Consider the following 25,245-nt stretch of genomic DNA (forward strand, 5'->3'; position numbering starts at 1 on the left):
CTCCCTATGTTTACACAAGTCTTAGTTTCAACTCATAAGAGAAACCAGCTCAGTGAAATACACCTCAATCACTCAAACTCTTTCATTATAAATTATACCATAGCATTTAGCTGTCAGAAGCTTTTAAATTACAAACTGAAGAATAATCTTAACTATTAGGTTTAAAGATTATGTCAATAGTCATTTCCTGTGCATATGAATGTTACTGAAGAAATTCATGTGTTCCTGCCCTCTCAGGACCAAAAATTAGGTCCATGGGGAGCTCTGGGGATTGGACTTAAGTCACTTGTGTCCATTTTGATGGCCATCGGAAAATGAGGGGCATTAAAACAATGTAAGGTCTAAATAAGAATTTATTTAAAAAATTTTTTTTTAATTAGTTGTATTTTTTTTTAAAGGCCTGTGCAAGATTGTTTTTTATTCTGTGTGCAGCTCATCTTTGCCTCTTGCTAACTGTTAAGCCCCTATATCAGAGTCACTTTGGAAGGTAGACTATAACCGAGTGAAAAGGTGGTTTGCAATGGCAGAAACAGGAGAGGAAGAGGAGGGAGGTGGGAGGTGGGAAGCTGTTCTCAGATCCTCCTTCCAGAAAGAGGAAGCCAGTCCAGCCAGTGTCCAATCGGGCTAGAAGTGTAATATTGTGAGACATAGAGGAGAGACTGACGTGAAAACGAGAACTGATTTCAGGATGAAGCCACCACAACAAAAAATCTGCTAATTCTGGGCTACACATGGCCTGAGAGGGTGAGAGCAGCTGCACTGGGGCTCAGGAAGGACCAGGCCCAGGTGGCTCTATTTCCCTCTCTGGCCAGACCACCAAGACCAGGGGCTGGACGATGTCTCGAGTGACAGTGCTGTTGAGAATGGCTTGACCCAAGACAGAAACAGTATCTGCTGGTCTGGTCTTCCCCGCCTCCCCAACCATGTGAGCCCCACTCAAGGTTTATGACCACTTTAAGGAATAAGCACTTTGGTTCTATTAGCCCTCCCTTCCCTTGGTAAAAGCAGAGCTTCCTTCGAAAGTGATGCCTGGCCCCAATCGGCTCTGATTGCCAGCCAGGCCTAGGGACCCCACCCATGCACAAAATTCATGTACTGGGCCTCTAGTCTATAATAAGCCTCTTTCTTTTTAAACTAGCTGGAGCAGATACCAAACATCTGAATACCTTCCTTACACCTGAGGATGACCCTCTGACCCAGTTCTGACCAATGAGAAAAAAGTAGAAGCCTTGGACCCTGATAACTTTATGAAGTTATCACTTGTGAATTTCTTTTACAATGAGGAAAAAAAAAACCTACTAATTTATTTAAGTCACTGGGGTTAACAGCTGAATGTAATTCCTAACTGATATATTAAGAAAAGAGCAATGGGTGTCATCGCATTAAAAAAATATTTGTGGACCAACTGATGATTGATGAATAAAGGCACTGAAGCATGAAATAGGAGAGTGTGTGTGTGTGTTGTATGTGTTTTCTACAACTTAAATGTTAAATGTAGGAAGCAGTTAAGAGTAAGGGCAGTGAAAAATTTTTAAGTGTGGAACTGCTAAGTCAGTGTATACACTTAAAATATTGAGAGATATTGCCAAATTGTACTTCAAAGAGCTTCCACTCCAATAGTGCAGCAGTTATTTCCCCATTCTCACCAATAATGGGTATTTTTAATTTGTATTCTTTTCCCTCCACATTCCTCCATTTAATATTATGTGGGGGGGGGGGAGAGGAGAAGGCATGAGGATAAAAATAAGAGATTAATTTTCATCAAAGACATGCATGCTCCAACACTGTGGGTAAAACAAGTTAACTCCAGTATGCCAAAACATTAGTCATCATTACTTAGCTTTTAACTCCCATTCTCACCAATAAGAGAGAGAGAGAGAGAGAGAGAGAGAGAGAGAGAGAGAGAGAGAGAGAGAGAGGAGCACTGATGTCAAAAACATCCATTGGCTGCCTCCTACATGCCCTCTACTGGGGATCAAACATGCAACCTGGGCATGTACCTTGACAGGAAATCAAACTGGGGACCTTCTGGTGCATGGGATGACACTGAGCCACACCAGCCAGGGCTCACTCCTAATTTTTAAATCAAGGAGGGCTTTTAAAAGCATATTAAAGGATTTGGCTTTAGCCAGAAATCTTCCACAGAAATGCAGAAGTGTTGGGGGTTGGGAGCTATATTGGTAAGCAGAGAAAAGAATACAGAATTCCAAACAACATAAAACACCATAAACATAATGAAAAAAAAAAAAACCATACTGGGAAAAGTTATTTGCAATGCATGTAACTATTAATCAGTTAAAGATTAGCATCTAAAATATGTGAAGAAATCCCACAAATCAAATTTTAAAATTACAGATACTCCAATAAAAAAATTGGTCAAAGCTATGATTTACCAAAGAGAAAACTTAAATGATTAAAAACTTGAAAAAATTAAGATAAAAAAGAAAGCATGTAAAGTTATATTTCAATGCCATGGGAAATGCAAATTAAAATAGCAGCAAATATCATATTTATCAGACTGGCAAAAATATTTAACTTCTGAAAAGAGCAAGTTCTTACAAGAATATAGTACCACCACTCGGAAAGCAATTAGACTATATTCAGTATGAAGGTGCATTTATCCTTCCATCTATCTCCTGGGGACAATGATGTGTTATGAGAGCCAAATATTAATTATTCAAATATTCAAGAATTTTGTGAGCCAGTTGTTGAATAATAGATTGAAATCAGTCAAACTGGGGGAATTTGGACCATGGAGCTCTGCAAATTCAACAAATCAGGGTTTGGGTTTTTAAAAAATATATATTTTATTGTTGTTTTTTTTTTTACAGAGAGGAAGGGAGAGGGAGAGTTAGAAACATCGATGAAAGAAAAATATCATGAGAGAGAAACATCGATCAGCGGCCTCCTGCACACCCCCCACTGGGTATGTGCCCGCAACCAAGGTACATGCTCTAGACTGGAATCGAACCTGGGATCCTTCAGTCCGCAGGCCGGCGCTCCACTGAGCCAAACCGGTTAGGGCTTTTTTTGTTTTTTTTAGATCCTGTTAACAAGAACAGCACTGGAACATAGAGAAACTATCATGCATATGTACAAGAAGACATTGTAGAAGAAACAATCAGAATCCACACCTTATTAAATTTTAATATGGTGTTAATCTCAGGACATGATTTTTATTAGATCCAACACTAAGGCACGGATAACATCATAATTTAACCTTAGCTTAAATTTTTCAATTACTTCCACATTCTTAGCTCTGTAAGTAATCATTCTTAAATATTTTTTTTAAACAGTAAGAAAGTCTATTATTTCACATAACAAGAAGCCTAAGCTGAAGTGGCTCCCTGGCTGGTTAATGTGTTGACTATTCAACGTTGCTTGGTCTATTCTTTCTACTTTGCCATCTCTGGCAAGCTCCTCTTTAACAATGCCAGGAATTCTTTCACAGATGGTAATATCAAGAAGAAGAAGAAGAAGAAGAAAAAAGACTATTTCTTCTTACATGAGTATTTTCATCAAAGAAGAAAACTTTCCCTGAAGTCCTCTCATAGACTTCTCCTCGGGGCCCATTGGTCAGCTTGAATAATTTAGTAACCTTCCATTACATTCAGATTTTGTCATAGGATTACCGGAGTTGTTTGTATGGCATAGTCTTAACATACTTACATTTTAAACAAAAAAGGAAAACCCTAGTGTCTCACACTGACAATTAAAGCCACTTATTATTTTAGATCCGGGCAGAAATCATAAGTAATTTAGGTAATTTTTACCAAAATTATCTCAGTAAAGTTCATGTAGTACTTTAAAGTGTTTAAGAATCAACTTTCATTCAGATCAGTGCCCTATTTTCTGACAATTTAATGTATTTTTCACAGATTTGGAACTTTAACCTTGACGAAAGGTATAAATGCTATGATTATCTTAATGTCAATATTATGTTTAAAAATAATCTTGCCTGAGGTAAAAGGATCTTATATATAAAAGTCATGCATTTATGACTAGGGTCATTTACATTTCTCTTGTGTTAACTCTATTTTGACATGCTTACTCTTGAGCATGGGAAAGCACAAGCATATGGTTATTATAGCCAACTTCCTTCCAGTTCCAACCTCATTTTCTGCTGCAAACATCTAGGGGGACTAGGAAGTCCTCCAAGTCATTCACTAAATATGAAAAAGGACTGAGGGCCAAATGTATTAATTTACTAATGAGATTTACATGTGTAAGTACAGAATATAGATTCTGACAGCTTATAAGAAAAAATGTCCTATATGCCCTGACTCCAGATGTATGTCTACGTACAATAAGTAAACTTTCTAGCCCTGGGTGGCTCAGTTGGTTGGAGCACTGTCCTCTTATACACAAAAGCGTTGCAGATTCAATTCTGGTCAGGGCATATACTTGGGTTGTGGGTTTGATCCCCCGGCCAGGGCATGTATGGGTGATGGATGTTTCTCTCTCTCCCTTCCTTTGTCTCTAAAAATCAATAAAAACATATTCTTGGGTAAGGATTGAAAAAAAAAAAAAACTTTCTAAGGTAATCCTGGTTATACAACCAAAGAATGACTATTTTTTAAAGTTATAATTTGCCCTAGCTGGTATGGCTTAGGTGGTTGAGCATCTTCCTGTGCACCAAAAGTTTGCCAGTTCAATTCCCAGTCAGAGTACATAGCCAGGTTTCAAGCTCAATCCCCAGTAGGGGGATGCAGGTGGCAGCTGATTGATTCCCCCTCCCCCCCCCCTTCCTTTCGCTCTCTAAAACCAATAACTTAGCCAAAAACCGGTTTGGCTCAGTGGATCAGCCTGTGGAATGGAAGGTCCCAGGTTCAATTCCGGTCAAGGGCATGTACCTTGGTTGCGGGCACATCCCCAGTAGGGGGTGTGCAAGAGGCAGCTGATTGATGTTTCTCTCTCATCGATGTTTCTCTCTATCCCTCTCTCTTCCTCTCTGTAAAAAATCAATATAAAATATTAAAAAAATAAAACCAATAACTTATTAAAAAATAAATATCAATATGTCCATATAAAGTTATTTAAAATTTTTAAAAATTGTTTATTGATTTCAGAGAGGAAGGGAGAGGTAGAGATGGATAGAAACATCAATGATGAGAGAGAATAATTGACTGGCTGCCTCTGGCATGCCTCCTACTGGGGATTGAGCAACCAGGGCCGGTGCCCTGACCAGAATCAAACTGTGATATCCTGGTCTATAGGTCAACACTCAACCACTGAGCCACACCAGCTGGGTCACATAATGTTATTTCTGATAAACTGCTTTATCAGATTTAAACCATGAAACTTTTCTCTTGATGTGATTTCAACTGTGTTTACAACTGGCAGCATTAATTCAGTCGAGCAACCTGGAGACCAGCAACCTTTCTGATGGAAAATACCAAACACTTTTCATAATGCCATTCAGGGCTGCAGGGGCAAATCTTAGAAATGGTCTTAAGTTTTACTCCCTAGAAGCATGCACTGTAAACAATTTCTTTTGTAACCTCTCAAAAATATTCTATGCAGTCCTGACCAGTTTGGCTTAGTGGATAGAGCATCATCCTGCGGACTGAAGGGTCCCAGGTTCCATTCCAATCAAGGGCTTGTACCTTGGTTGCCAGCACATCCCCAGTGGGAGGGTGTACAGAAGGCAGCTGATGGATGTTTCTCTCTCATCGATGTTTCTAACTCTATCTCTCTCCTTTCCTCTGTAAAAATTAAAATATACATATTAAAAAATATTATATGCATAAACATATAAACATGTTTTTCCTTTAACCAAAAATTAAACTAAATATCTTACCTTCTGCACCTAGCTTTTAAAATTAATAAATCTTGAAAAATATTCCAAATCAGCAATACGGATTTATAATTTATTTATTCATTCAAAAGATATTTATTAAATCCTAAGGACTATATTAGGTGCTAGGAATAAAAAGGTAAAACGAGGTAGGGGACATGTAGAAGGTGGCCAATTGATATTTCCCAATCACATTGGTATTTCTCTCTCCTTCCTTCCTCTCTCTCACATCCTCCTCGACACTTTTCAGTAATGATGGTTCCCATAGCTGCCCACCCGTTGTAGGCAAAGGCCTGGTGGAGATGGCTAGCCAGGTTGCAAAATCAGGTTGAATCCCTAATATTCACCCAGGAGTCTGTGATGGCAGGCTGAAGATACAGTACCCACTTGGGGCCCCAATTTTAAACCCCTACTAAGCATTCAGCAAAAACATATAGACAGGAATCCTTTGGTAAAGTGAATAAAGTCACCATTTGTATCGCTAGGTTTAGGTTTTCATACCACATTTCTTTGAGACAAATTTATTTTGTACTACTTTTTCTATCAATTTTTTTAGATGTTAAATTTTAAATATATATTTTATTGATTTTTCACAGAGAGGAAGAGAGAGGGATAGAGAGTTAGAAACATCGATGAGAGAGAAACATCCATCAGCTGCCTCTTGCACACCCCCTACTGGGGATGTGTCTGCAACCAAGGTACATGCCCTTAACCGGAATCGAACCCGGGACCTTTCAGTCCGCAGGCCGACGCTCTATCCACTGAGCCAAACCGGTCCCGGCTAGATGTTAAATTTTAAAAGGAGAAATTATGTCTTTTGATGATGCAGTTTTAATTAATTTCATTTATATTCTTCCTGGCAACAAGTTCATCAGTCTGTCTTCTCCAGTACTAAACTTAGTATTTTGCTGTTTAATAAATATACTTAAGGGCTCAATATATATAATAGAACAAGAGTAATACAGGCATACCTCTGAGATGTTGCGGTTTGCGTTCCAGAGGACTACTGGCAATAAAAGCCAGTTGCAATCTTTTCGCTGGTGGAGGGGCCTGCCTTGAATTTGTAAAAAACACAACATCTGTAGCCTACAACAAAGCTAGTATGCCTATAAAACACAAAGCAGGAAAATCAATAGCAAATCGCATGTCCATAAATAAGGCTGTTGACTGCTTCATGCTTTTTTGAACACACAACCTTTTGGAGTCAGGCGCGCTACCGTTGCGCCACTGCTTTATGCTTTTTTAACCCGCTATTATTATTGTCAATTAAAGTAGTAAGGGGGTGAGGACATGAATGGGAGGTGGGGGGTAATGGGGGAATAAGGACACGTGTAATACCTTAATCAATAAATTTAAAAAATAGCCGGGACCGGTTTAGCTCAATGGATAGAGCGTCGGCTTGGGGACTGAAGGGTCCCGGGTTCGATTCCGGTCAAGGGCATGTACCTTGGTTGCGGGCATGTCCCCAGTAGGGGGTGTGCAAGAGGCAGCTGATCGATGACTCTCTCATCGATGTTTCTGGCTCTCTATCTCTCTCCCTTCCTCTCTGTACAAAATCAATAAAATATATTTAAAAAAAAAATTTAAAAAATAAAAGTAGCAACAGTAGCTACTGCTATAATAAAATACAAAAACTTCTTTTTTCTGGTATTGGTTCTTCTGCATGTGTTAAGGGGTCGATACACTGACTCTAAATTGGGATGTCCAGTTAAGGGGTTGATACCCTCACTCTACATTGGGATGCCCAATACCACCGGTTACTTTGACGAAGTGAGGGAGAAGGCGAAGCAAAAGAAGTGCTAGGAGCGGGAGCCCGGTTGTAGAGCACGGTCTCCTCGCTGGGATGCATACCTGGGAGATTAACCATTTACACACTCAGGGAAAGAGCTCGAGGCGAGGTCCTTGATAGCCTCCCTGGGAGTCCCACAAGCCCCTCACCATACACGTGCTGGTGTGGCACGCCACCGGAAGCCACGAGGCCCGGGCCGGAAGCGAGGGCCCAGGCCACGCCCCCACTCCGCCTCCAGCGCGAGCGACGCCGGCGGGGCGGGCCCAACCCCGGAAGGGGCGGGGCCATTGGGTTGCCTTAGAGCCCTCCGCGGCCACCCACTTCCTTTTCCGTCGGCGGCGAACGGATGATCCCACGCGGCTCGCCGCCGGCCATGAGGTTGTTGGCGGCCGGGGGGCAGCGCCCGCGGGCGCGTCGCCAGGCCTTTCCAGGTGGGAGTCTCAGCGATCTCAGTCCCTCCTCTCTTTCCGCGGGGAAGCCGAGCCCTCGTGGCAGCCCACAGCCGCCTCGGGGCCTGCAGCTCTTGGGTCTCGCTCCCGGGGCCTCCGTCCCTCGCCGGGTCTGCGCAGCCTCTGCCCTCGCCCCCAGTTGACGCGGCTACGAGCTTTCTTCCACGACATCTGCTCAGTCGCGTTTTGTGAGTAACAACCGCCTGCGGGTTTTAACGGACCCTTCTCTTAGCCAACGCCGGTTTCGACTGTCCTCAGCTCAGAAACGAGGCCTGTGGCTCAGCTGGATCCACAGGGAAGGCGGCGGGAAGGTGCGGCCAGTGGGCCCCTGTAGTCGGTGTCCCTGGTGAAGCTGCGTTTCCACGCGTGCGGCCTGGGAGGTGTCGCGTCTCTGTAACCGGCGGCACAGCCTTGGCGGGAGGGATTCTTCTCTTAGATGTTACGACCCTTGTCATCTGTAAATTTCTTTAAAATGTTAAGAGCACAGTTTACCTATTGACATTAACGGTTATGGTTCGGACACAGTGGAGCTACTTAGGCGTTTGTTCTGGATGTTCATTTCTAAGTAGAACGTAAAAATGGGCACTGAAGCAGGAGAACAATGTGGACCATACAGGGGAGCCTCAGGCCTTAAACGCCTGGCGTTTACTTAGGATGTCTGTGTCTGCACGTGGTACAGAAACTGGCCAACGGCTAGGAGACCGTGTTGCCTGTTGAAGAAAAGTGAGTTATAAATGATATCTCATCGGTAGGACCCAGTGTAGTTGTCAATGTGGTTTATTTTTCCTCTCCTCAAATTTAAAATTCATTGTTGCACCCAGAACAATCTTAACAGGACAAATCTGGTGGCTTAAAGTAGTTTCTATTTGGTGTTATCCTTATTGAGACCGTGTAGTTGATAGTTCCTATGCATCATTTATTAAACTGAAATTTCCCGAGTCATAATTCATAACCAATAGTCTATTCCCAGTATTGATTATGTGAAATGTTTCAGCATTTTAAGACTTGAAAATGATAGATTGTTTTGCAGGGCCCAACATTTCATGTGCTTTCATAAATCATTTCCAATAGCTGTCTGGTTCAACGATTTATCCTCTGCTAGGACATGATCTGTGGCCCTAGCCGTGCCCTTTGCTGTGCCTCAGTGATTTTCCAGGCAACTTGGGACTTAATTCTGCAGAACTGTGTCCAATAATGATGCCGACAAAATTTAACTGCTCTAAAACCAGATCAGATTTGCCATTGTAATGCTTTTAGTTGGAGGTCTGCCACACTTGATTTAATATATCTGACCTTTAACCTGGCTCATCTTATCCTTGTCAAACTCTGAGACAGAAAAGCAATGGCTTGGGTACTCATTAACACCATCATGTCTTAAAATCAATACTGCCACAGTAAAGAATATAAATATACCTATTTTTCCCACCCCTGCTAATGATCCCATTTGCAGCTTGGAATTAAGGTCTGTAATCAGGCAGAAGGACTAACACATTCTCAAATCATTGTAGAAATTAAATTTTAAATTGGTCAGTTTTAACTACCAAAAAGGTAGAATTAAGCAGCAAGTACATTCTTGAGTCCCGTTAGAGATGTGTTGAACAGCAAATAGAAATTCTACTACATGGTCTCAATATTAGTGTTGTTTTTTTTAAGTTGGTCAGGAATTTTTAATTTTTTTTTAAAACTATGGTTATGTTATGGTTCATGATAAGGGCGGGGGGAGGGGGGGACCACACTAGAACAGGACCATTCCTGCATATAGGATGCCAAAAATGCAAGTACAAATAAAAATTTACCCAAAAATATTAATTTACAGATGCAGCAGAGCCTATGAGTTGAAGATGAATCAAGGTTATTATGAATGTTTTCCAGAAACATAACAAAGGATGACTAAACCTCCAGGAAGCACAACTGCATGTAACAAGGTACCAAGGGTTACTGTTAAATTGTGGGTTTGTTTTTTTTAATGTGGTATTGTTCTGAAGCACAGCAAAAAGTGTTTGATACATTTTTTTGACATAGAAAGGTTTAATAACTGGCACAATGATGACTTAAATTATTTTTGCCGTTTACCCAGCTGATGGTTTCTTTGAAGAAATAATTTATGACTGAGTTGCCAGTTAACTATATTGAGATTATGTGAATTCAGCTATAATTCATTTTTCTTTTTTTTTTACTAAAATCAGTGAAATGTTCTTTTCAGCAATATAGGTAACTGCAAGTGAATGGACAAGTTCTTAGCTGTGGTGTTTTAAAATTCTTCATTGCCTCAGGTAAGCAATTACGATTGTCGGGCATCTATTGATAATTAAAAAGGGCTGGGACCATTTCCTGTTAGTTGCCCTGTTAGGTACAAAACAATTTTTACTATTGGTTTCTGGTTTTTTTTCCAGGTGTGGCCTGTGACATTTTTGGAAGAAAAAAACAAAAGAATTGGTCAAGAAGATAAGAACTGAAGCAAATTATGAAAAGTAATATTTTATTTAACAATGATCAATAAAATTATATTAAAAAATCACAATAAAGTTATATAGAAAACACATGTTTGAATACTTTTAATTGATGGGCGTTAAAACCTGTTTAAAACATCAAGTCCTTTAAACCGCTCCATTCTCATAGTCATTAATTAGTCAGACTTGTTTTTTACATACTTGAGGAATAGTATGTTAACCCACTTATTTGTGGAAAGTGATTCTCCTTCAGGTGGCAGGCAACTGGGGAGATTTCCAGAACCCCCAGTTTTTGCAGCCTTTCTTGCCTTAGGGGTATCTGGAGAGGCCCTAACCTCTGTACTAGAGGACCTCCCTTCAGAACCCGTTTATCTGAAATGATACAATCCTGTTATCCATTGCCTCAGTTACCCACAGTCTAAAAGGGTTACATGGAAAAATCCAGAAGTAATTCCTAAGTTTTACAATTGCAAGCAGTTCTAAAGAGTGAGAATCTTTTATCCAGTACATTGCAGGTTAGTAGCTATTAGACCTGTTATTGTGCCTCATTAAGCTTTATTACAGGTATATATAGGAAAAAGTTTGCTACTATTCATGCTTTCAGGGTACCCAAGTGGGATCCTGGAATATACCCCATGGATAAGGAGGACAAGTATAGTGGGAAACTCCCTAATGAATTGCCCCTCACAACTAAGCTTCACCTGTAACCTATAAGTTTTAATTTGCTTTTATCAAATTATTAGAAAAAGTAATCACAATCCTAGCACAAGTAATTAAGTAAACGGTGGGTGGGCAGTCCAGTCTTCCGAGGACTTTAGAATTTATGAAAATTATAAGAATGAAATAGGTGAAAATTTGTCTTATTTTCCTCTATTAAGTCTCATTGTAATACCTTGTTTTTAATTAGAATTATAATTTCATGGGAAGGAAAATAGTACAAAATGTATACAGCAACATTTATAATCACTGCAGAAGAGAACATTTGAAAATGATTCAGCTGTCAGATAATTGAATTTTGTGGGTTTTAAGTTTTATAAAATATTTGGCCATATCAGAACCAGAAAAATAAAGTCATGACAGTATAGGATTGTAGTACATTTTAAAATGACTGCCTTCTGAAAATTGGCACCAGTGGATATTCAGTATTGTCAAATGAGTAGGAAATAGTGAATGGTTTGTCCAAGTCCTATTTAGAAGGAGAGCTGTCCACTTTATGGTTAAACTTGGACCAATTTCTAAAGAATATGTATGGTGATAATCTTGGTTAATAAGGTGGCAAATTTCAGGTGACTTCAGTGAGTAAAAATTAAAGTTCTGAAAAATGAAAAGGATTTGGGGATTTTATAAGAAGTATATTTTCTCATGGTTTCTTTTTTCAGAGAAGGTATCTGCCCTCTCAAAATGAAGACGGTTTGTTTCTTTGCCTTCTGGTACCATATAACCAATTAGGTTTAAACAGCCAATTACTGCTTAATTTGACTTAAAATTCCTTTTTTTATGTTTAACCTGGCTTATTAAAAAATGGAAACATTTTAAGGCTTTTCCTGACTCCTTTAAACTATATGTGGTGGACATGTCAATATTTAGTAAAGCAAAAAGTCCTTACATTTGAGACTTCTGGTTATATAAATTAATTTACTCAAGGTATCAGTTCTCAAGTGCAAGAGAAAACCAATCTGTAGGTATTCTAAAGTGCTATTGCCATCTTGTGACAAATGGAGGGAACTACATAAAAGTTACCATTATTTTTACATTGCTTAACTTGAAACATTCAGTATTTTATCTGTTGTCCACTGGTATGTTGGGCTAGCCAGAGTTGTTTTCTTTGTTTTTTAAAAGATTCTCCTAAGTTTTAAATTTCTGCTTGTTGGCTTTGAGATTTGAATTAGTGTTTATTCTATTAGCAATTTCAAAAGAGCATATTTTATATTTTTAAGGTGGCATTCTAAAATACTCCTATACACAATATTACCTGAAGTGTTACTTCAATATCACACTTTTTCTACTGCTGAAGTAGGAATGAGGAGAATTTTCCTCAGATTGCCTATTCATCACTAGCGAAAACAGCTGTCCCAGGTCCATATGTGGCAATAAACTGTAGAAGCTGTTGCTGGCACTGAGTCAGATAGATATCCCTTTGTTCTAAATATTCTTCATTATATAGTTCGAATGGAAATACTGCATTTGGAGCAACACAAAATGCAGTAGCCCCTAAGAGAAGAAGGGAAGAAGGAAAAAAGCACAAATTGGAAATAACTACTTAAAATGCTAAAAATGAAATAACATTTTCAACAAAATAGTTTTATAAGTTCTGACCTATTTAATAGGGTATTTCAATAATCACTTGAATCTGACTTTTTTGAGACCCAGTTAATGTTCAGTAAATTTACACACTGGTACCAGGGCCAATGGAAGACATGTTTACATTTTAAATTTTGGAAACTAGAAATTTGCCTTATATTGCACTAGTCATTCCACTTTTGAAGCTGACTGGTTATGTAAATAGATGAGGTATTAGAAGGTAGGGAAATACTATATTTGATAAAAGTTGAGGATAAAGACATCATTGTACATTTTGCAATTATTAAGAACTGTTAACAAAGACAAACCTATGCAATAGAATAGGAGTCTAGAAATATCCTCACATATATATCATTAAATTATTTTCAATAAGGATTCAATAGGGAAAGGACAGGCATTCCAGCAAATGGTGCTGGGAAAATTATATCCACTTGCAAAAGAATGAAGTTGGTCCCTTCCCTTACATATACAAAATTAACAATAAATCCAAGGCCGGCCGACTCAGGTTTGGCTCAGTGGATAGAGCGTCGGCCTGCGGACTGAAGGGTCCCGGGTTCGATTCCGGTCAAGGGCATGTACCTTGGTTGAGGGCACATCCCCAGTGGGGGGTGTGCAGGAGGCAGCTGGTCGATGATTCTCTAACTCTCTATCCCTCTCTCTTCCTCTCTGTGAAAAATCAATAAAATATATTTAAAAAATAAGTCCAAGGCCTAAATATAAGAACTAAAACTGCAAAACCCTAAGAAAACATCATTGAGGAAATGCTTAATAACTGATTCAGCAATGTATTCTAGGACAACACCAAAAGCACAGGCAACAAAAGAAATTAGACCACATTGAAATAAAAAATTGGTAGACTTCAAAAGAAAAGGCAACACATTTCTCCAAAGATACACAAATGGTCAATAAGCACATAAAAAGATGGGGTTGCTCAAGAGGCAGCTTATTGATGTTGATGTTTCTATATCTCCCTCTCCCTTCCCCTCTCACTAATTACAAAAATGGAGCCCCTGCCAGTCTGCTAAGTGGTTCGAGTGTCAACCCTTGACTGGTTTGATTCCCCATCAAGGACACATACCTCTGTTGCAGGTTTGATCCCCAGCGCTGGTCAGCGTGTGTGGAAGTCAACCAATCAATGTGTCTCTCTCACACTAATGTTTCTCTCCTTTATCCCTTCCACTCTCTCTAAAAATTAATGTAAAATATCCTCCATTGAGGATTAAAAAATAATAAAAATAAAAATGTAAATCAAGCCATAATGTTACACCATGTCATACCTATAAGGATGGCTACTATCAGAAACAAAAAGCCTGGCTGGTGTGGCCCAGTGGTTGAACATCTACGTAAGCACAGGGAGGTTGCTGATTCCATTCTGGTGAAGGCAAATGCTTGGGTTGCAGGCTCCATCCCCAGCTGGGGTTGCTCAAGAGGCAGCTTATTGATGTTGATGTTTCTATATCTCCCTCTCCTTTCCCCTCTCTCTAAAAATAAAAAACATTTTTTAAAAAGAAATTGGAACTCTTGTGCACGGTGGGAATGTGAAACAATGCAATCTTTATAGAAAACAGTATGACAGTTCATAAAAATAAATACAGTTGCTATATAATCCAACAATTTCCTTTTGGGTATATACCCAAAGGAATTGGAAGCAAGGTCTCAAATATTTGTGTACTTATGTTCATAGCAGCATTATTTACAATAGCCAAAGGTAGAGAGCAACTTAAGTATCCATTGATGAATGTGGCAAATTAAAAATAAAAATAAATATTTTTTATTGATTTTTTTAGAGAGGAAGAGAGAGGGATAGAGAGTTAGAAACATCGATGAGAGAGAAACATCGATCAGCTGCCTCTTGCATACCTCCTACTGGGAATGTGCCTGCAACCAAGGTACATGCCCTTGACCGGAAGGAATCAAACCTGGGACCTTTCAGTCCGCAGGCCAATGCTCTATCCACTGAGCCAAACCGGTTTTTAGCCGATAATCACATTTTCTTTGGCTATGTGCCAAATTCCACTGGGGGGATTGCATGATTATTTAATGCTGCATGTTATATTAAAAGGAAGATAAATTTAAAATCATTTCATGTATTGCATTAAGTACATTTTTCTAGAATTATTTAAATAATGCAAAAGTTCAAGTACAGAAACAATTATGCATAATAAGGAACTTATCAGATAATGATACTGCTATAAGCAATTAGTAAATGTTCAAATTTAAAAAGGCTTTACCTAATAGAAATTTATTAATCTGTAAAATATTTGAAATATAACATTTTAATTTAACAGTAAAATATTTGTTTAAATATAATTATTCATGCTCATCATTAATAATTTAAAAGGTTACCATATTTCAATGTGAGAGATGTTTCAAATAATAAGACTGCAATTAGTACATCTTCTTTAAGCACTTTATTCCTTATGTTTAGTCGAGCATGGGCTTCAGATAGGGAAATTCTACAAAAGAAAATTGAAGCCAATCAAAATATGTTGATACCCGTGTTTTCCCGAAAATAAGACATCCTCCGAAAATAAGACCTAGCACATGGAAAGATAAGACATCCCCTGAAAATAAGACATAGCGCAACTTTGGGAGAAAAAATTAATATAAGACACTGTCTTATTTTCGGGGAAACAGGGTTATATAAAGATGATATATATTTAGGCAGAAACAAACCAAGATATATGTGACCATAAGCCACACATTAAAAATTAACATATTCTTTCTTTTTAAAAAAATGTAGGCCCCAGCTGGTTTTGCTCAGTGGATAGACCGAAATGAAGGGTCCCAGGTTTGATTCCGTTCAAGGGCACCTGCCTGGGTTGTGGGTTTGGTCCCAGTAGGGGATGTGCAGGAGGTAGCCAATCAATGATTATCGTCATTGATGTTTTTATTTCTCTCTCCCTCTCCCTTCTTCTCTGAAATCAATAAAAAATATATCTCAAAAAAATTTTTAGTTTCTTTCCAAAGCATTTTTTCCTACCAAGATGAACAGACTATTCTATAACAAGCAAGTATCTTGACTTATTTCTACCCTGGCTTATTGTTATTACTAGAGGCCCATTGCATGAAATTTGTGCATGAGGGGGGAGTGGAGTGTTCCTCAGCCCAGCCTGCACAGTCTCCAATCTGGGACTGCTGGCTCCCAACCGCTCACCTGCCTGCCTGATTGCCCCTAACCACTTCTGCCTGCCAGCCTGATCACTCCCTAACCACTCCCATGCCAGCCTGATTGATGTCTAACTGCTCTCCTGCCAGCCTGTTTGCCCCCAACTTCCCTCCTCTGCCAGCCTAGTCACCCCTAACTGCCCTCCCCTGCAGGGTTGATTGCCTCCAATTGCTCTCCCTTGCAGGCCTGGTCCCTCCCAACTGCCCTCCCTTGCAGACCTGGTGCCTCCCAACTGCCCTCCCCTGCTGACCATCTTGTGGTGGCCATCTTGTGAAAAATTGGGAACAGGATCTTTGACCACATGGGGGCAGCCATATTGTGTGTTGGAGTGACGGTCAATCTGCATATTACTCTTTTATTAGATAGGATAGAGGCCTGGTGCATGGGTGGGGGCCAGCTAGTTTGCCCTGAAGGGTGTCCTGGATTAGGATGGGGATTCCCTTGGGACATGGGGTGGCCTGAGGGAGAGGCCTGTGGTGGTTTGCAGGCCAGCCATGCCCTCCGACAACCCAAGCAAAGGTGCTGGTATCTGGAACTTATTTACCTTCTAAAATTGAAACTTTGTAGCCAAACCCCCTGCTTGCTCCATGGCCGCAGCAGCAGCGTTTCTAATTGGGACTTATGTATCTTGTATAATTGAAACTTTGTAGCCTGGAGTGGAGGCTTAGGCCTGCTAGGGCAGGCAGAAAGCTTGGCTGCTTCTGTTGCCAGAGAAACCCAAGCCTCTGTGGCCACAGCCATTTTGGTTGGGATTAATTTGCATATGCGTTCTGATTGGCTTGTGGGCGTGAATTGCAAAGCAGAGTGATGGTTAATTTGCATATTATCTTTTATTAGGTAGGATGATTGCTGGACTTGAGAATCAGAAAAATTGGGCTAAATCTCCAGAATTCACTACCTATGTGATAGTGTATAAATTATTTAATTTTGAGATTATTTTGAAATTCAGATATAAAATGGGGATAATAATTCATAGGGGTTTTATGATTTCAAAAATAAGGCAATTGAAAATCTTGGGACACCCACAAAGATTATATAAATGTGAGCTGAAACTGGTTTACTGCAATTTCCACCCACTGGTTCCTAGTTCTGTCTTCTGGGATTACAGAAAAAGCCCAATGCTTCTTAAATGTGACAGCTCTTCAAATATTCAAATACAACTTTTCTAATTGGCTCATGCTTTATTTTCTCACGATAAATATCCCTAGTTTCTTTAAAATGTCATAAGACATAATGTTCAGGCCCTTCACTATTCTGGCTAGTGAGCATATTTAGATAATATTTCTTTTTAGTATAGAATTATTATAGGTATGATTTGACTAGCAGAATAGAAGAAAGGCAGAACTAACACTTCCTTACTATATTCTTTTTTTTTTTTATGTCTAAAGTGTTACATATGTCTCCTTTTCCCCTGATAGACCCAACCCTTCAGCCATTCCTACCCCTGGCAAGCCCTTACCATCCCAGTGTCTATGCCCATTGGTTATGCTAATTTGCTTACTATATTCTATTAATGCAACCCAAATCACAGTATTATTAACAACCATGTTATATTGTTTACTCATATAAACCATCAAAAGAATGAAATCTCAAGTCTTTTTCATATTAAGCCATATCATCCTTTTCCATCCATTCACTAGTACTAAGGAAGCTGTGATCTAACTGAGGACATTACATTTATCTTATTAATTTTCTTCTTTCTTAGACTAAGACCATCATTCAAACCTGTGAAGAGCTCTCCAGAGGTGTTTATATAGAAATTTGATTATCATGTTCCTGCTGTCTCACCCAAGCTCCTTCTAAAAATGTTGACCAGGACAGAATATGTATATAGCCTTTCAGGAAAAGAGAAGAGAGTATTGTTCAGGCCCACTTCTTTGAAAAGCAAGGGTGGTGTTATTAGGTACCTATTAGGTCTAAGTAGGAGAAAAATTAAAAGTTTATGATTATTCTGACTAGTGGTTCATTTACTTTGCTACTTCATAACCCCCATTTCCACCCCTGGGGGTTATTTCTACAATGGGAAAAAGTAGAGCTATCATATTAAAATTAACTCTGTTTTATTTTTGGATCAATACAGTAAACTGAGGCTATCTGAGTTTAAATAAAAAACATTTTTTACTGCAGAGAAAAAAACATTATGAGAAAACAGAACTTTCAAAGTTTTGAGTACTGATTTGAGTATTTTAAATATTACTTCAGAAAAGGAAAGCATTATATAATTATGTTTACCATTTTAAAACATCACAGTTTGGGGAGGGGGGGGAGAAAAAAAAATAAATAAAATATCACAGTTGATTTCTACTTTGTCTTACCTTCAGCATTTTTTCAGCTCTATGAAGATAAATATACCATTGGAATAAATTAAACATATTTATCTTTTATAGACTCATACTTGACATTTCCTGCCAGTTCCTCACTTGTCTTATTTTATACTGCAGTTATAACAAGATATTTATTTATTTAATGGATTACTTTACTCCTGGTCTTACTTTATAATTTGTTTGAGATTATACTTTAATCTATATCAAATTGTTTAAACTATGATGCAGTCACATCACAACACAGTAAAACTGTAATGCAGCTATTAAAACAGAATGAGGTAAATATTTACATACTAATAGTGTGATAGTATACTATATATACCATGCATGATTCCATTTGGGTAAAAATAGAGTATTAATATGAATACATATTTATATGTTGTAATATACATGTATATGAATGTTTAAATAACATAGTCATCTAAAATATATAACATTCAAATAAATATGTATAATATTATTATACCTCATATATTTAAATTACATATTTGTATTTGAATGGATAATTTCTGGAAGAATGCACAAACACTGTTAACAGTGATTAAGAAATTTAAATTTGGGGGCCTTGCCCATAATAAGAGTTATTATCAGAGATAACTTTTTACAACCTATCTTCAGGACAGGCAAATACGTAATTACTGAACATCTGCTCTTCTTATTGTCCTGTGAGTGACCTTCCTTCCCCATTAAACTTCAAGGTATCTTACTTATCCTTAATTCAGGATGCCATAAATACTCATTTTAATTTTCCATCACTGAAACCCCTCATGTTGTGGGATTCCCATAAGTACTATGTAATTAACTATGGTTATTTATAAAATAAATGAATAGATAAACAAATATGGTTATTTACTTTTGTTAATCTGTTTTATGTCAATTTAATTATTAGACCTGCCAGAAAAACCAAGAAGGGTACAGAAAATTTTCCTTTCCCTGACAAATATCAACAGCCACATTTTTTTTTTTTTTTAAATGAAAATAAAGGAAATTTATTACCTGTATACAGTACGGTAGTATGGTAGTTGTCAACACAAACCAGACAAACTGTGAATCCTACAGTATCAAGAATTTACTCATTTATTCAATGACAATCATGTCGTCATCTTCTGGAACATCATCATAACAATCCAATTCCTGAATTTCCTGGTGAATTTCTTGTGACTCCATTTCTTTCAGAATCAGTGGACCAAATCTCTTATGTTTAGCCTAGGAGGGGCCTTATTTTCGGGGGGATGCCTTATATTTCACTCAGAAGGAAACCTGTAAATAGGTCTTATTTTCGGAGGATGTCTTATTTTCGGGGAAACACGGTAGTAGATGATAGATCTCAAGGAACAAAAAAAAGGTATTTTTTAAAGATGTTTTGAGGCAGAATGGAGGGAAGATTAAAATCTTTTTTTTTTTTATATATTTTTATTTTTTTATTTTTTTTTAATATATTTTATTGATTTTTTTTTTTGCCCCCCACCCTCCCTCCCACACATCCCCTCCCTCCCCAGAGTTTTGTGTCCATTGGTTATACTTATATGCATGTATAAAAGTCCTTCAGTTGATCTATTATCTCCCCCAGATCTTCCTCCCCTCCCCGCTGTAATTTGACAGTCTACTTGTTGATTTACTGTCTCTATATCTATCTTTTGGTTCATCAGTTTATAATGCTCTTTGTTATCCACAAATGAGTGAGGTCATGTGGTGTTTCTCTTTCATTGATTGGCTTATTTCACTCAGCATGATGTTCTCCAGTTCCATCCAGTTTGCTGCAAATGATGAGAATTCCTTATTTTTTATGGCCGCATAGTATTCCATTGTGTAGATGTACCAAAGTTTTTGGATCCAATCATCTGCTGACGGACACTTAGGCTGTTTCCAAATTCTGGCTATTGTAGATTGTGCTGCTATGAACATAGGGGTGCATATATCCTTTCTGATTGGTGTTTCTAGTTTCTTGGGATATATTCCTAGAAGTGGGATTACTGGGTCAAATGGGAGTTCCATTTTCAGTTTTTTGAGGAAACTCCACACTGTTCTCCACAGTGGTTGCACCAGTCTACATTCCCACCAGCAGTGCACGAGGGTTCCTTTTTCTCCGCAACCTCGCCAACACTTGTCGTTTGTTGATTTGTTGATGTTGGCCATTCTGACAGGTGTGAGATGGTACCGCATTGTTGTTTTGATTTGCATCTCTCGGACAATTAGTGACTTTGAGCATGTTTTCATGTGCCTTTTGGCCTTCCTTCTGTCTTCTTTTGAAAATGTTCTATTTAGGTCCATTGCCCATTTTTTAATTGGATTATTTATCTTCCTTTTATTTAGTTGTATAAGCTGTTTGTAGATGTTGGAGATTAAACCTTTATCAGTGGTATCATTTGCAAATATGTTCTCCCACACTGTGGGCTTTCTTGTTGTTTTGTTGATGGTTTCTTTTGCTGTAAAAAAGCTTTTTATTTTGATGTAGTCCCATTTGTTTATTTTCTCTTTAGCTTCCATTGCCCTAGGGGTAGTATCAGTGAAGAAGTTCTTTTGGCATACGTCTGAGATTTTGCTGCCTGTGGATGCTTCTAGTATTTTTATGGTTTCCCGTCTGATGTTTAAGTCCTTCAACAGCCACATTTTAAAAAACAATCATTTGTATTTGAAATCCATATACTTTTCTCAGACACATCTTATAAAGGGAGTCTAATAAAAATTAATTTAGTGAAAATAAATAATTGGAGGTTCAAATGATGTAACAATATAACAAAAAGAATTGTTAATTCACCTTAAATTCTCTTGGAACAAGGTAAATTATAAACCAACCAACCAGCAATTAAACAAAAAGACCCAAATGAAATAAATAAGTTAATTAAGCACATCATTTAAAAGTTAATACTGGCTTTAAAATTTTACAGTGAATACCTACAAATATTTTAATGCAGATGATGACAGTTTTGATCCACATATAGAATCTGTTCTGATTCTGCGACTTGCTAGATAATAGCCATGAACCATTCTTTCTGCCTCCAAGCTGAATTCTACATTCAAATTCTTTGCAAAAGCCAGCAGCTAAATTAAAAGTGTAAAAAAAATTTAAGAGACTCAGACTTTATTATATAATCTATATTACAAAAATGCAAAGTATATTGTCATTTTATTTTTTAAAGTTTACATAGTCTATCTACATCGAAATTGATTAAATATCTGGGATGATAAGTTATTGAGCATTTTAAATCAGAGTCTTATATTTGTAAGAATATTAAAGTTCACCCCAAATAACCTCTTCCTCCCTCTTGGTACGGAAATGTTCTGTGCAATGTATTGGAATGACTTCTAAGTCTTTGTTTCTAATGGAATCAAGGTTCACTCAGCCTTTCATTAGGAGGGCTTCTCTCAGAAGCTCATTCCTTTTGAATAGCTTTAATTCTTTGACAGTTTATTTCCTTATAACTTCCCTCATTGGCCCTAGAGCTTGCTTACTTCCCTTTCTCTCTGTTAAAGAACAACTGAACACTAGCAATGTGGGAGGCATTGTGTTAACGACTATGAATTTGGACCTTGGAGATTCAGTATGATTTTGGGCAGATAATAAGTTTTCATCATGATTATCAATATTTTCTGAGTTTTATGCTTTTTTTCTTTCTGAGTGATTCCCAGTTTCATAAGTCCTTATTCAATGACATAATTTCTAGACTTAACAATTTTAGTTGTTTTCTGCTTTTAAAACTCATAGAAAAATTAACCATAGAAATGTTGCTATTAATTATAATCTTTATATCTTAAAAATAACTTTTTTTTAAAGGATTTGGATATGTCCTGGGTTGAATATGTCCTGTCTTCTTTATTTTCCTTATACTCCACAGTCCCCTCCGGACCTCCAGAACTGGATAATACTAATAATTCACTACGTCAGTAGCCCTTCTAGGTTTTACCCTTTGGAGGCCCTGTCATGTGCCACCTCTATCCCCTTCAGAAAAAGACTGTTGCTCCCGCTTCTGGGAGTGCTGTCAGTATTTGAACTCTAGATGTCAACTTCTTCAGAGATTGCCTCAGGATAACCCATACCAAATGATTCACTGAGGTGGAAGTGGGGAGGGTGTTGTAAACCCATATCTATAAAGGACAACTCTGATGGGTCTCTAGCTCCAGAGCTCACTGTGGGGCCAGCAAAGGCGATCTTTGGGCCTATATCACAGCTTGACTCCCTCTCTATCCAATCCTGCTTTCTTCTCCCTTCCACGGGTATTGATAGAGGAGCACTCCCTGATAAACAATGGTACACTGAGCTCCATCTCAGTCCACCTTCTGGGGCGCCCAGGCCGCAACATATTCTGTCCAATCTGTTTAGTGTGATAGATAGATTTATCTTTTGGGGAAATCACTTTCACTAGTAAAGTCTATAACTGTTCTTTCCAGTGACAAATCAACTATAAACTCCTTTGCCTGAGCTTTTCAGGGCTTGTAAACTTGCCAAATCCCAATTCCAGTGACTCCATAATATAATTTTTCCTCCAGGCAGGCAAGTCTTCTCATAGTTTCCCATGCATACTCATTTCTACTCTTATGTCTTTGCTCCTATTCTTATTTCTGTTTAGCATGCCCATCCTTCCTGTCATCTAAATCTTACCTTTCCTTAAGGCCCTACCAAAGTCTCATCTCCTCTATGAAATGTCCCCAACTCTTACATTCTATTTGCTATCTTCCTTTCTGAAACCCTAAAATACTTATAGTCAGTGCCACTCAGTTTAGCATATAAATGATCACTTAATTGTTTCATGTATCTTATTTATACCTCAGTTAATGATATTTAAAAAAGAAAATTTATGTTTCTATGAGAATTTTAAAAAATCAGAAATAGGTTCATACATATATGTAATTCAATAAGTACATGACTAAGTAACCCATAGATATTTTTGGTTTTGTTTTTCACAGAAAAACTGGGAGAAAACTTCTCCAGGTCATTAGTGTATCTATATTAATTCCTAGAAACGAACTACTTTTTCTTCTATACTAAAAACAAAGAGACCTTTATTGTATTATCAATATTGTTCTTTTTCTGTTCTAACCTATGTGAACAAATGCCAAAATTCATTTTTAAGCCCACCTTACTTTTCAACATTTTACTCATGCAATATGCCTATAAGGAAGGCAGATAAGAAAACAAAATTTAATTACCCATGCATTCCCAATTCCCAATATTCCCTGCCTTTTATCTATCCTACTCAGATACTTTAACTCTGCTGTGGACAGATTTCTGAATAGTTACTATTAAAGGGGTTTCACTTATAAATATTTGAGTATCTTTAATAACAATGAAAATCATTACTAAATTTATATCATCTATTCTCAGGTTCTCTGAATATGCCACAAATGTTTTCATGTCAGGACATTAAAATGAGCTAGTGAGTCATGATCGATATTCCCTAAAGTCAGAATTCTGAAGGCACTCATATAAAGAAAATACCTTTGAATAGTCTGTAAAATGTGAATAACAATATATCTATACAGCCTCTCATCATAATTTTCTATAGAAATATTCTATTTTGACTTTTTTCATTGAGATTCCTTAAGCTATAGTGATTTGGAAAGTGGTGCAAAGAACAAACTCAGCTTTTAAAATATCTAAGTCCTTCTACATGATAATATCTAGGATGGGCATGCTAATATCTATGTCCTTTTATTTAACTACTAATGCACTGGGGAGAGGTTTCTTCAGCCTGGCCTGCCCCCCCACCCCCCACAGTCTGGGAGCCCTCAGGGAATGTCCTACAGATGAATTAGGTCCGCTCCCCAGCTGCAGTCTGGCCTCCCTCTGTGGGAGGCAATCAGCCCATCAGGGGATGGTACCATCTTCATCACTCCACTACTGCTGCCACTGCTGGCCACCACAGTTGCCTGCCCTCAGCCCTGCAGCTTTGACCTGAAGGACGTCCAGAAGACATCCGCTCTAATTAGCATATTACCCTTTTATTAGTATAGATGAGTTCAGTGCATGAAATTAATGCACGGGGAGGGAGGGTATCTCAGCTCGGCCTGCACTCTCTCCAATCCAGGACCCCTTGGGGGATGCCCGACTGCCGATTTAGGTCTGCGGGATTGGGCCTAAACCAGCAGTCGGACACCCTCTTGCAATCTGGGACCGCTGGCTCCTAACCACTCACCTGCCTGCTTGATGCCCCTAACTGCTCCCCTGTCAGCCTGATCACCCCTAATTGCTCTCCCCTGCCGGCCTGATCACCCCTAATCACCTCTGCCTTGGCCCCTGCCACCATGGCTTTGTCTGGAAGACATCCTATCTAATCAGAATATTACCCCTTTATTAGTAGAGATAATCCTAAATATTTTCTATGCAGTCCTTAAAAAGTTGTAAAGTTATCAGAAAGTTGGAACAAATGAATCTTAAAAACAGAAAACTGCATGCTCAAAGAGTTGAATTTAAATTGAGAAACATTAGCACAAGTATTCCGGGTAATCATTTTTTCTCTTTTTACCTTTTCAAAATCTTCTGTTGTGAACTGTTTAGAGGCTAAATAAAGCAGCCCTTCAGGATCAATGGCTTTCTTTAAAGTATGATGCACAGTAGGAAGAAATTGGTGACAAGGAGATGATTCATTACAGTTAATCAATAATCCAAATACTTCTACAAGATTTGCTGGAATCAAGCTACAATCCTACATCAAACAAAAACATAAAAGGCAATCATTAATCAGGCATTTCACAAAGACTTAAGAAATAAATTTTTAAATATTTAAATTATTCACATATTTATGATTTGCTTATATTAAATTATTGATATATACTGATAACTATAATAATTATGATTTGCTATTACTAATTATTATTTAAAGCAATTCCTGAATAGCCTGAGAACTTTGTGGTGGCTAATTTTTAAAAAATGCTCTTTATTAAGTATTTTCTAATACTTATTATTACATTATTCATCAAAACCTCCACTAAATTCAAATAAAAATTTCTAATGAGCAGAGACATCTG

At 38.0% G+C, this 25,245-nt stretch overlaps 1 protein-coding gene and 2 long non-coding RNA genes across 5 annotated transcripts in view; 1 reads left to right on the top strand and 2 right to left on the bottom strand.

The window, feature by feature from the left end:
- Positions 1-7,795, bottom strand: part of LOC311611880 — a 90,438-nt gene extending 82,643 nt beyond the window's left edge. Inside the window, exons 1-2 of the long non-coding RNA XR_014793173.1 lie at positions 7,649-7,795; positions 6,769-6,903 (exon numbers count right to left, since the gene is read on the bottom strand). This is a non-coding gene — a long non-coding RNA (uncharacterized lncRNA). The remainder of the gene's footprint in view (positions 1-6,768; positions 6,904-7,648) is intronic.
- An 82-nt stretch (positions 7,796-7,877) lies between these two features.
- On the top strand, positions 7,878-10,575 carry LOC311611877. The gene is made up of 4 exons (XR_014793168.1): positions 7,878-8,017; positions 9,852-9,960; positions 10,239-10,308; positions 10,429-10,575. It is a non-coding gene; the product is annotated as an uncharacterized lncRNA (long non-coding RNA).
- Positions 10,576-12,105: 1,530 nt separating this feature from the next.
- The window catches only part of MCMDC2 (minichromosome maintenance domain containing 2), a 32,866-nt gene continuing 19,726 nt past the window's right edge, over positions 12,106-25,245 (bottom strand). For 2 of the 3 annotated variants that reach the window (XM_084864369.1, XM_084864370.1), the window contains 4 exons: positions 24,744-24,923; positions 21,179-21,321; positions 15,133-15,242; positions 12,106-12,696 (listed from right to left, as the gene is read on the bottom strand). In XM_084864369.1, coding sequence (XP_084720495.1) covers positions 12,530-12,696; positions 15,133-15,242; positions 21,179-21,321; positions 24,744-24,923 — 600 coding nt within the window. In that variant the 3' untranslated portion in view covers positions 12,106-12,529. Of the gene's footprint in view, positions 12,697-15,128; positions 15,243-21,178; positions 21,322-24,743; positions 24,924-25,245 lie in introns of those variants that run through there. The other variant, XM_084864371.1, reaches the window with a different exon arrangement.

Source organism: Pipistrellus hanaki, assembly GCF_964339955.1.
Source record: "Pipistrellus hanaki genome assembly, chromosome: 17".
Lineage (NCBI taxonomy): Eukaryota > Metazoa > Chordata > Mammalia > Chiroptera > Vespertilionidae > Pipistrellus > Pipistrellus hanaki.